Here is an 11580-nt window from a genome sequence, read left to right as displayed (position 1 = left end):
GAGGGTACGTCACGAGGACCTTGGCGTCTTCCTTCAAACGTGTATTGCTAACGTGGTACGTCAAGTCCAACCTTGTGAGTCAGACCTCTGTGGGGACTGCCACTGGACCTTGAGCAAGTTACTTAACACTTCTCAGCATTAAATTATTTAGGTAAATATTCTTTGAGGCAGTGTGGGCATGTAATATGAACTGAGGGAAATTGAAAACTTTAGACAAGAGTCGATGAAACGGTTCTTTTTGTATTTCTTTTTTTTTTTTTTTTTAAATATTAGTTTTTTTTACAGAGAGGGATAGAGAGTTAGAAACATCGATCAGCTGCCTCTTGCACACCCCCTAACGGGGATGTGCCCGCAACCAAGGCACATGCCCTTGACTGGAATCGAACCTGGGACCCTTCAGTCCGCAGGCCAATTCTCTTATCCACTGAGCCAAACTGGTTTTGGCTCATACATGTACAAGTGAATACTGCTTGTACATGTATGTATTACTATACATTTTCAACCATTTCGTATATCTTATAGAATTTGTGCCTACAACTGAGGTAGTAGTCACTGATAAAAATGTTCTGATCTACAAGTGCCAGCTAGTTTGAGACAGCACCAAATAAAACAAGACTACACCTTCCTTAGTTTAAATTCAGGGAGGAGAGAAGCCAGCGCCCGAGTAGATCAGGTGATGGTGGTAGGAAGCAAAGGCGGGGTAAGGGAGACAGAGATATGTATGCTGAAGAGGACAGGATTCCTTGAAGAGGCAGCATTTGAACCACAGCCCTTGAAGTGGGGAAGCAAGCCAGTTCTTACCAAGGGTAAAACCATTCCTGGCAGAGGGAGCAGCAATTGCAAAGGCCCCTAGGGCCTGTGCTGTAGCAATAGTTGGTGTGAAATGTTTTTAACAATAACATTTTAGAGCCTCTGCAGTGGGGGAAAAGTTGACTACTGGCATTTCATGGAGGCTTCATGGGAACGTCCTTGGGGATGGGGTGGAATTTATGGAGGCAAGAAAACAGAGGTGGAACCTCCATTTCTTCTTGGATACCCATCAGAAATTTCCCCCCTTCCACAGGTAGCAGAGTTTAACACAACCTTTCCAGCAACAGCAGGGTGTTTGTGGAATCCAAGGATAAAGTTTTATTTTCATAGGACTTCTTAAAGAAATTAATGCTTTCTAAATGATAAGACTTTGGCCCTATTGGTTTGGCTCAGTGGATAGAGCATCGGCCTGTGGACTAAAGGGTTTGATTTTGTCCAAGGGCACATACCTGGGTTTTGGGCTTGGTCCCCAGTAGGGGCCATGCAAGAGGCAGACAATCAATGATCCTCTCTCATGTATGTTTCTCTCCTTCTTTGAAATCAACAAAAATATATTTAAAAAATAAAACTTCTGTTATCTACTTAATTTAAAAAATATATATATATTTTTATTGATTTTTTACAGAGGAAGAGAGAGAGATAGAGAGTTAGAAACATCGATGAGAGAGAATCATTGATCAGCTGCCTCCTGCACACCCCCAACTGGGGATGTGCCCACAACCAAGGTACATGCCCTTGACCAGAATCGAACCTGGGACCTTTTAGCACGGAGGCTGATGCTCTATCCACTGAGCCAAGCTGGTTTCGGCTATCTACTTAATTTGAGTAGAATTTTTACTGCAATCATCAAAAGCCCATTCTGAGCCCCCAATCCAGGCATATGCCCTGACTAGGAATCAAACCGTGACTCCTGGTTCATAGGTTAACACTCAACCACTGAGCCACACTGGCTGAGTGATAACAGAAGTTTTAAAACTGTACAAATCCTGTTCCAGAAATTCCATGTCTAGGAATGAAGAATTAATCATGAAAAACAAAAAAAAAATCGAGTCATGTATGAGAGAAATTCAAATGAAAGAGCAGTCTACAAAATAGAACACATAGTATGTTTATATTTTGAGAAAATGTATTTTAAAGACTGGCATTATATACACCCAAGGAATGGCATTATCCTTTGAGTAGTGCTTCCTTTTTTGTGTGTGTGTCCATATTTTCCAACTTTTCTTAAGTGGACATACTTAAAGTAAACATACCATGGTGGTTTAAATGCCCACAAATGAACAGTCCTTTCAAAAAGTGGAGCCTGATCCCTCTCTCCTTGAGTGTGAGCTGGATTTAATGACTCACTTTGAATGGATAGAAAAAAACAAAAATGATGATGTGCAACTTGGAAGAGTACTAGGTCTTAAAAGGTACTGTGGCTTCCTCCTTGTTCACTTTTTCAGATCACTTACTCTGAGGAAAGCCAGCTGTCACATCATGAGGTCACTCAGTGTCATGTGGCAAGGAAGGGAGGCCTGCCAGCAGCCACGTGAGTAAGCCACCTTGGAAGCAACCTTCTCATGACTGGTCTCAGCCAACAGCTTGACTGCAACCTCATGAGATGCTGAGCTAGAACCACCCAGTTAAGCTACTTTGAATCCTTGGCCCACAGAAACTGAGATAGTATTTGTTCTTTTAAGCCACTAGGTTTTAGAGTAATTTATTATACAGCAATAAATAAATAACACACATTTCTACAATTACTATATTTAAATTGTAAATATTCTAGTATCTAAAATGAGCAGAATCTAGTTAACATACATTAGAGTGTTGCTTTAACATGGCTTATATCTGTCTGAGTATGCTGTACTTTACAGCAGAAATTGTATAGGAACTGAAATGTTTGAAACATTAAGGTTCTTATACTCTAAATGTAGTGGTTGTTTTTTATAACTAAGACATGCACATATGCTTTGCACATATCAGACAAAAAAAGAGATGAATAATTTTTAACCACTAAAAAACAGAAAATATTATATGAAGAAATTAAGTGATGCTTATGTGAAGTTCTATAGGATTTCAAAGAATGGACATTCAGTGTAAAGGCTTCAGGAAGAAAGTGGCATTTAAATAATTATAGGTGGAATTAGTTTCAAGATTAAAACTGTAAAGGGGAAAACAGTATTCTAAATACGACAGCACAGATTCAAATGAAGAATTATAGTGAGTATAGAGGACAGAAGACCTGTACCAAGAATCAGTTTTTTTGGAAGTTGTGTCAAAATTTAAGAAAATCCAATAGATGATTTCCTGCACAATATAAGAAATCTAGGCTTTTTATCCTATAAGATTGAGGGTTTTATTATACATGATTAAAATGGTCTTCTGGTAGATTAATCTAGAGTTGAAGCAACTTGACTGAGTCAGTATAGTTTAACTCCAAAGTGATTCCTACCATAACACACTGCCTGATGTTGGAGGAGATATTTAAAAGCATGTAGTGGCTCTGACCGGTTTGGCCCAGGGGATAGAGCGAAAGGTCCCAGGTTCAATTCTGGTCAAAGGCATGTACCTTGGTTGTGGGCATATCCCCAGTAGTAGGTGTGCAGGAGGCAGCTGATCGATGTTTCTCTCTCATCGGTATTTCTAACTCTATCCCTCTCCCTTCCTCTCTGTAAGAAGTCAATAAAATATATTTTTAAAAAATAAAAGCATGTAGTGAGTAAAATAATCAAGACTTTGTAACCAGAGGGGAAGGATTGCATTCTGTAAACTTAAAAGTAGTTACTATTGAGCATCTAATATGTGTCAGGCCCTTAACTGTGTCAGATGTTTCATATATCCTATCTAAAATCCAGTTTGGCAAGATAATCCAATATTATTCCCATTTTACAAATGAGAAACCTGAGACTTGGTGGAACTTGAAAGTAGTTGCCACTCAGAAGTTTGCTGACTGCTAGAGTGATGATCACAGCTAGGATTAATAGTCAGCTTGCTCCTTCCAGTACACACCTTTCTCTCCTAACCATGACTCATCACTAGATGCCAAGGGCTGAATGAATGCACTGTGAAGATAAAGGAAAGCTACCTGACCATATTCTGTATAATTTTAAAGCTAAAATTCAACTTTTATCCTTGGACATGGAGGTTTGTGGTTGTTTCTGAACCACATAACATTGTTTACAGTTGAGGAAAGTGTGATGCTGGAAAGAGTGAATGCTTTACAAAAGTATCTGTTATGCTCATCTTCTTTCTAACCAGCTGTGCAACCTCTGGAAGGACATGTGAGCTGTCTGGGCCTCAAGAATCCCCTCTATAAAATGGATTGTTGTGAAATGTGAAGTGCAGGGAACCTAGCAACTAGGTTCAACAGACACTGTTACAATTTAAAGTACTCTTTTTCTTGGAAAACAAATATTAAACCTGCACACTTGAGCTGAAATCTTGTACAAATTCCTCTTTGTTCTCCTCCCCCCATTTATCTTTGTGACCTTTTCTTTAGGAAGAAGAATGCAAATATTTGTATACTTAAAACTAAAAAAAACAAAACCCAAAAAACTAGAAGTTAAAATGCCACTCTTGCTGCTGCTCTCTTTTTAATTAAAAACCCTAAAAAGCCATACCCACTTGGATGTTACTTAATTAACAACCAGAGTCTGGCCGTTGAAGTAGTAAACTTAAGCGATGCCAAAACCAAATTCTGTTGACCAACATGGATTCTCTCCCTCTTAAGTCCACCGTTACAGCTGGAGTCAAAGAAAAGACTTTTTTTTATCAGGTCCTTCGGTATCCTGTAGAAAAATCAGACAAAAAACAAAAATCAGTTATTTTCTTTGGTCCGAGCATCAGCACTAAAAGTAAACCCCTCACTTGTATTTTTTTTTCCTTTTTTTTTTTTATTCTCCCCCCCTCTTCACTTGTATTTTTTTTTAATATATATTTTTATTGATTTTTTACATAGAGGAAGAGAGAGGGATAGAGAGTTAGAAACATCAATGAGAGAGAATCATCAATCAGCTGCCTCTTTCAGCTGCCTCTTGCACACCCCCCACTGGGAATGTGCCAGCAACCAAGGTATATGCCCTTGACCAGAATCAAACCTGGGACCTTTCAGTCCGCAGGCCGACGCTTTATTCACTGAGCCAAACCGGTTTTGGCTTCACTTGTATTTTTAAAAAATATATTTTATTGATTTTTTACAGAGAAGAAGAGAGGGATAGAGAGAAACATCAATGAGAAAGAAACGTCGATCAGCTGCCTCCTGCACACCCCCCACTGGGGATGTGCCCGCAACCAATGTACATGCCCTTGACCGGAATGGAACCTGGGACCTTTCAGTCCGCAGACCGACGCTCTACCACTGAGCCAAACCGGTTTCGGCTCACTTGTATTTTTAAAAAAAAAATGTTTTCTACCTTCCCTAGCCCCTTCCACCATTCCAACTGCAGTCAGGAGATAAGCTGTGGGCCAAACGGGTAACCTGCGACTCGCTAAGGCGGTGCCGCTTCCGAAGGGCCCACTCTGCCCAGGTCAAGTCGTAGGGGACCAAGGAGGCGGCCCGCGGCGATCGCGCTCACGGGGCTCCCCGGGCCCTAACGGCGTGGCCGGTACGCACCGACGCGCAGGAGAGCCGGGTGCGCGGCCGGGGCTGCAGCTTGCGCTGGCGCCGCTTGCGCTGGCCGTTGAGGAGCTTCTGTGCGATTTTGCGCTCGTGGCCGCCAGGCACCGGCCAGTTGGTGCGCAGTTCCCGCTCGCGCTGCGTGCGGCCCTTGCTGTGTCCGGCCCCACCGGCCGGGAAGTCGCGCAGGTAGTAGTAATCGAGGCAGTCAGAGAGCTCCTCCTCGGAGCTCACCTCGGCTGGCAGCGGCAGCGGCGGCGCCAGACTCGGGGCGTTGGGAAGGGCCAGGTCCATCGCGCCGGCTGGCCCCCAGCCGGCGCACACGCGCCTTTGGAGGCCCCGCCCCGCGCTGCGATTGGCTCCGCCTGAAGGGGGCGGGGTCTAGGCAGATGTCACAGAGCTGGGCGTGTTTCCTGCGGGAAGTCTCAGGCTTCCAGCTGGGTCAACCTATGACCCCTTTCTCGCCTCTGTCTGTGTGCCCGTTGAAGACGGTCAGTTGGCAAAATCCGATCCTGCACTTCCTTTATGTTGATCAAAAATGCACAGAGAAAAGGCCATATGAGGACAGAGCAAGAAGGTGGTCATCTGCAAGCCACTGAGAAAGGCCTCAGGAGGAACCAACCCTGGTGACATCTTTTTTTCTTTGGAGCATCAAGTTTATTATGAAACTTGAGAGAGCTAAATACTTTAATAAGAACCCCGATAAACATAGGAGCAAAGGAGAGCAGGGGAGGGAGGATGGCCCCAGGAAAAACAGTTCTGGTCTCTGAAATTTTCATTCAGGTCTGGCCAAGAGGCGGACTCATAGGGAGGACAGCTTCTCTTGACCCCAGGGGGCTCCAGGCAGTCTTCTAAGCTCAAGGTATTCCGGATAAGATGCTTCTGAAGGCCATGGAGATGCCAATACTGTCCTGATGTGAATCCCATGCATAGAATGCCTCTCATTTAGCACACCTCCATGGTCAATCCAAAAGCATGTATTTCTGGCTTTGCTGTTTGCATCCAGCTTCTGTCTCATCTCTCACACCACATGGCCTGTCTCTCTGGAGCTCAGCATCTTCAAAGTTCAACATTTAAAATGCAGAAAGTACTGCTTGATTGCCCCAGCATCTTTGACTGTGGTCATGCTTTAGCTGTCCACTATTGTGAAAAATTATATTGACTTCACTCTTGTTCTTTTGAGATGCTGCTTGTCAGTGGACGACTTACAGCACAGGAATCTTAAGAAAAACCTAAGAACCCCCAAGCCATCTCCTGTGGGCCCTGGCTGTGGCCAGAGGAAGAGGCTGGAGTCCATCATCTTACTGCCTAGCTTGAAGCCAGTTTTCATTGGTTGTCCCCTCTGGGGCTCCACCAATGCTGCTGCTGCTGCTGTGGGTGGAGGGGGAGCTCCCAGGGTCATGTTGGCCGAGTGGGCTCAGGGTGGCAATCCTTGATTCCAGGCTGCATAGGGAGGTTGTGTGGTCCTTCCTTCCACACTGTCTAGGGCAGGGGTCCTCAAACTTTTTAAAGTGGGGGCCAGATCACGGTCCCTCAGAGAGCTGGAGGGCCGGACTATATGAACTACTAATTCCTACTGTAACACCTTGGCTGTGCTCACTGCCCAAAAAACCTGGCGGGCAGGATCAGACTCCCCTGGGGGCTGCATGTGGCCCACGGGCCGTAGTTTGAAGACCCCTGGTCTAGGGAATGGAATTCATCCCTTCCACGCTGGCTGGGTGGTCATCCTTCCTTCTAGTCTGGGGGAATGGCCATCCTCGCTTGCATGCTGCCTGGGGGAGCGGTGGTCCTCCCAGGCTTCCTGGGGGAGTGGGCATCATTGACTCTAGGCTGAGTGGTGGAGTCCCAGGGTCTCCGCTATTCTGCCCTGATGTCTGAAATTCCTGCACTGGGGAAAGACTAATGTTGGGGTCTCGGGAGGCGCAGGGCCTTACCCTGATCTTGGGGTTTTCATGCTAATTAGTATTATATAATTTTTTAAAAAAATATATATTTTATTGATTTTTCACAGAGAGGAAGAGAGAGGGATAGAGAGTTAGAAACATGGATGAGAGAGAATCATCGATCAGCTGCCTCTTGCACACCCCCTACTGGGGATGTGCCCGCAACCAAGGTACATGCCCTTGACCGGAATCGAACCTGGGACCTTTCAGTCCGCAGGCCAACGCTCTATCCACTGAGCCAAACCAGTCCCGGCCATATTATATAAATTATATATCCTTCCTGTGAGTGATTCCTGTATCTCATGCTATTCATATCCCATGTTCTTCATTATTTGGACTACTTGTGGGTCTAAGTCAACCCAGGGTGCCTCGAAGTATGGCCTCAGTTCCTCTGACTGGCCAATGTTGACTCATTGGTCTTGCACTATATCTTTCATTGTTCGTCTTTGGCTGAGGTTGAGCATTATTAAGTTTTGTAAAAGTCTTTGACATTCCAGAGACAGGAAGTATGGTATAAAGAAGTGCCCACTTAAGATCTTCTTAACTTCTTCAAAATTTCCCCACACAAAAATAGAAGTTCCCCTGTCACCATCCTGTAGAGTGCTACCTCCATGTTCCAGATGTCCATGTTTGGGCCCTCATAGCATTTGAGCTGCAAGATCTCTGGGGCCATATAGGAGACGGTGCCACAGAATGTACTCAGTTTCTCTTCTGTAAATTTCCTACTGAAGCCAAAGTTTGCTAATTTAACACTCATCTCACCTTCTAGAAAAATGTTCTCCAGCTTCAGATCCCAAAGTACGATGTGTCTCTGATGGCAATACTGGGCTGCTGATAATAATTGCCGGAACATAGCCGAAGCCGGTTTGGCTCAGTGGTAGAGCGTCGGTCTGCGGACTGAAGGGTCCCAGGTTCGATTCAGGTCAAGGGCATGTACATTGGTTGCGGGCACTTCCCCGATAGGGGGTGTGCAAGAGGCAGCTGGTCAATGTTTCTCTCTCATCGATGTTTCTAGCTCTCTATCTCTCTCCCTTCTTCTCTGTAAAAAATCAATAAAATATATTTAAAAAAAAATAATTGCCGGAACATGGCTTAGACTTTTTTCTCTATTATGGGGCCACAGTTCTCTAAATAATCAAATAAGGTTCCTTCTCTAGCATGTTCCATAAAAATATAGACTTTGTCCTGATGGTAATGACCTCAAACAACTTTGTAATGTTGGGATGATTTAATCTCTTAAGAGAATGAATCTCCTGAAGAACATCAGAGGAACCCTGCCAGGTGACAACTTTCACAGCCACCTCGGTACTGGTGACAATGTAACAGATCAGCCTAACCTTGGCAAAGGATCCCTTGCCAATGGTATTGAGGATGAGGTAGTTGCAATATGGCACTCCTCATTGGCGGAGATGGCTACAAAGTCATCATACATGATGACTTAAAAAAATAAAAAATATTCTCTGAGATCTGTACCCACTGAAGTGGATCAGTGATGAAAATAGAAAAAGAAAAAAAAAAAAAAGAAGGAGGAGGAGGAGGAGTAGAAGAAGAGAAGGAAGAAGAGGAGGAGAAAATAAAAGAATAAAGTATAAAAAGAAAAAACATTTTAAGAACCCCCCCCCCACCCACACACACACACTAATTATGAGAAAACAAACCAACTACTATAACTCCAACAAGTCACCACCAAGCGGCTTTCTGCACTCTAATGGACTAAAACCTATTCTCATGCTCCAGGTCTCAGTTCATGTATCACCTGCTTAGAGAGGGCTTCCTACCTACCTCACCTAGCCCATCACTGTTGTCATTTTGATAGCACTGACCACAGTGTGGCTGATTCTTGTTTACGGTCTGTCCTTCCCATGAATGGAAGAGCTTGACTGTAGTAATCCCTGTGTCTAGCACAGTGTGTGTCAACAAAATGTTTAATCAACAATAATGTTTAATTAACAATGCTGATTATAAGAGTTTGGGGGAGCAAAAGAAAAATGGCCAACTATTTTATTTAATCAGAGAGATTCCTACAACATCTTAACCATAGTCATGTTCTATCTTCACTCAGTTTTGGGGTGAGATAAAATAAGAAAGAGGAGGGTTGAAGTCTGGGTTTCCAGGTATGTGGGTTGGTGAGGCAGAAGAAAGTCTAACTGGTAGGAGTCTTGCTGTAAAAATTAAAGAAGATGATTCATCTTTCCAGTAGTACTTGCTAAAAATGCAATAAATTTGGATCTGCAATGAAGCTGTAAGGTATTTTTACACTTTGAATATCCATTTCCAAATGACACAAAGGACTTCTCAGGTGACCCTGAGTAGGCCATTTAGGTGAATTTTTATGTTATTTAAATGAACCATCTCTTTTAACCTTGCAACTCAGGGATTAGTTAACAATTTCCAGTATGGTCCAATCCAGTGTAACTAGAGGGTGTCCTTTTGGAGATGTCTTTCTTTTTTAAAAATACATTTTTATTGATTTCAGAGAGAAAGGGAGATAGATAGAAACATCAACGATGAGAGAGAATTGCTGATTGGCTGCCTCCTATGCTCCCCTTACTGGGGATCAAGCCCACAACCCGGGTATGTGCCCTTGACCAGAATTGAACCTGGGATCCTTCAAGTCTGCAGGCTGACTCTCTATCCATTGAGTCAAACTGGATAGGGCTGGAGATATCTTTTTTTTTTTTTTTTTTTTTTTTTTTTTTTTTTTTAATATATTTTATTGATTTTTCACAGAGAGGAAGAGAGAGGGACAGAGAGCTAGAAACATCAATGAGAGAGAATCATCAATCAGCTGCCTCTTTTTTTTTTAAATACATTTTATTGTTTTTGTACAGAGAGGAAGGGAGAGAGATAGAGAGCTAGAAACATCGATGAGAGAGAGTCATCGATCAGCTGCCTCTTGCACACCCCCCACTGGGGATATGCCCGCAACCAAGGTACATGCCCTTGACCGGAATCGAACCCGGGTCCCTTCAGTCCCCAAGCCGATGCTCTATCCATTGAGCCAAACCGGTTTCGGCTCAGCTGCCTCTTGCACACCCCCTACTGGGGATGTGTCCGCAACCAAGGTACATGCCCTTGATCGGAATCGAACCTGGGACCCTTCACTCTGCATGCCAACGCTCTATCCACTGAGCCAAACCGGTTTCGGCTGGAGATATCTTTTTGATGGACAATGTATCCAGGTTGTAGATCATGATGTTTAGTGTCTACATCTCCCAGGAGTGTGCTGTGAATGGATTCTCTACAAGTTTGAATAAGTTTCTTTCTACCTGTCTCTAAATTTCATTGTCTCACTATAAAACCCAGGGCCTTGGTGACATCTTGGTCTTGGACTTCCAGTCTTTATAATTGTGAGACAATAAGTTTATGTTAAGAAAAAAGAAAGCCGAGATTGGTTTAGCTCAGTGGATAGAGCATCAGCCTATGGACTGACGGGTCCTGGGTTTGATTCTGGTCAGGGGCATGTACTTTGGTTGTGGGCACATCCCCTGTGGGGGGTGTGCAGGAGGCAGCTGACCGATGATTCTCTCTCATCGATGTTTCTAACCCTTTCCCTCTCTCTTTCTCTCTGTAAAAAATCAATAAAATATATTTTTTTAAAGAAAAGAAAAAAAAGAAAGATAAACTATCTAAATGTCCAGTGGGACTGCTCAAAGAAAATGTGGGGCTGTGTATTTCTCTAGAGGACTTTTATCAGCAATTAAAATTTTATTAGGCTATTTGATGTCAGGAGAAAGTGTTTAATAATAATGTAAGAGAAAAATTAGCTTCTGTAGAAATGTCTCTAGTATCCCAGGGAAGTATTTTTAAAACTCGACTATCTATAAATGAAAGGAAATTCATCAAAATGATAAAAGTAGAGAGTCTTAAAAAATGGCAGTAAATTACACTGACACTCTCCCATGACCAAACTGGAAATACAACTAAAATACAGAAAAACCACCTTGAAAAATCAACTGAATTCTAGTTGGCGAGAGCACTGATAACCAAGGATGGAAAGTGAGGACTGCATGAGACTGGTAGGAAATGGAGAAAAGTGAAAGGGCTGGCTGAGCTCCCACAGACAGCAGCTGAAGGTCCAGAGGAATATCTCAGTGTGGGGGGTTTCCACTGAGAACTCTGGGGTCTGAACTCCAAGATGGGATCCTCAGCCTAGAGAACCAGAACTGAGGAAGGTGCCCACATAACGTCTGGCTGTAAATAGCAGCAGGGTTGCTGTCTGCCAGC

General features: G+C 43.4%; 1 protein-coding gene and 1 long non-coding RNA gene across 3 annotated transcripts in view; one reads left to right on the top strand and one right to left on the bottom strand.

Moving 5' to 3' along the window:
• Nucleotides 1-24: 24 nt before the first annotated feature.
• The window catches only part of LOC311620977, a 62237-nt gene continuing 50681 nt past the window's right edge, over nt 25-11580 (top strand). The window contains exons 1-2 of the long non-coding RNA XR_014794774.1: nt 25-151; nt 2256-2341. This is a non-coding gene — a long non-coding RNA (uncharacterized lncRNA). The remainder of the gene's footprint in view (nt 152-2255; nt 2342-11580) is intronic.
• On the bottom strand, nt 2495-5768 carry NUPR2 (nuclear protein 2, transcriptional regulator). 2 transcript variants are annotated; one of them, XM_084880751.1, is made up of 2 exons: nt 5408-5768; nt 2495-4583 (listed from the first exon to the last, which is right to left on the bottom strand). In XM_084880751.1, exons 1-2 carry the CDS (start codon nt 5702-5704, stop codon nt 4545-4547), a joined length of 336 nt encoding a protein of 111 aa, XP_084736877.1. In that variant the 5' UTR covers nt 5705-5768; the 3' UTR covers nt 2495-4544. The 2 variants fall into 2 exon arrangements, 1 of the variants encoding a protein (XP_084736877.1); XR_014794773.1 differs by having other exon boundaries at nt 2565-4583; nt 5273-5762.

The sequence above is a fragment of the Pipistrellus hanaki genome (genome assembly GCF_964339955.1).
Source record: "Pipistrellus hanaki genome assembly, chromosome: 4".
In the NCBI taxonomy this organism is placed as follows: domain Eukaryota; kingdom Metazoa; phylum Chordata; class Mammalia; order Chiroptera; family Vespertilionidae; genus Pipistrellus; species Pipistrellus hanaki.
This window is presented reverse-complemented; position numbering and strand designations above follow the sequence as displayed.

Excerpts from the sequence above, each read along its gene's own strand:
- NUPR2 (XM_084880751.1), bottom strand. The coding sequence starts at position 5,704 with ATGGACCTGGCCCTTCCCAACGCCCCGAGTCTGGCGCCGCCGCTGCCG. Across the intron at positions 4,584-5,407 it reads CCCGGCTCTCCTGCGCGTCG|GATACCGAAGGACCTGATAA; the intron begins GTGCGTACCGGC and ends ATTTTTCTACAG.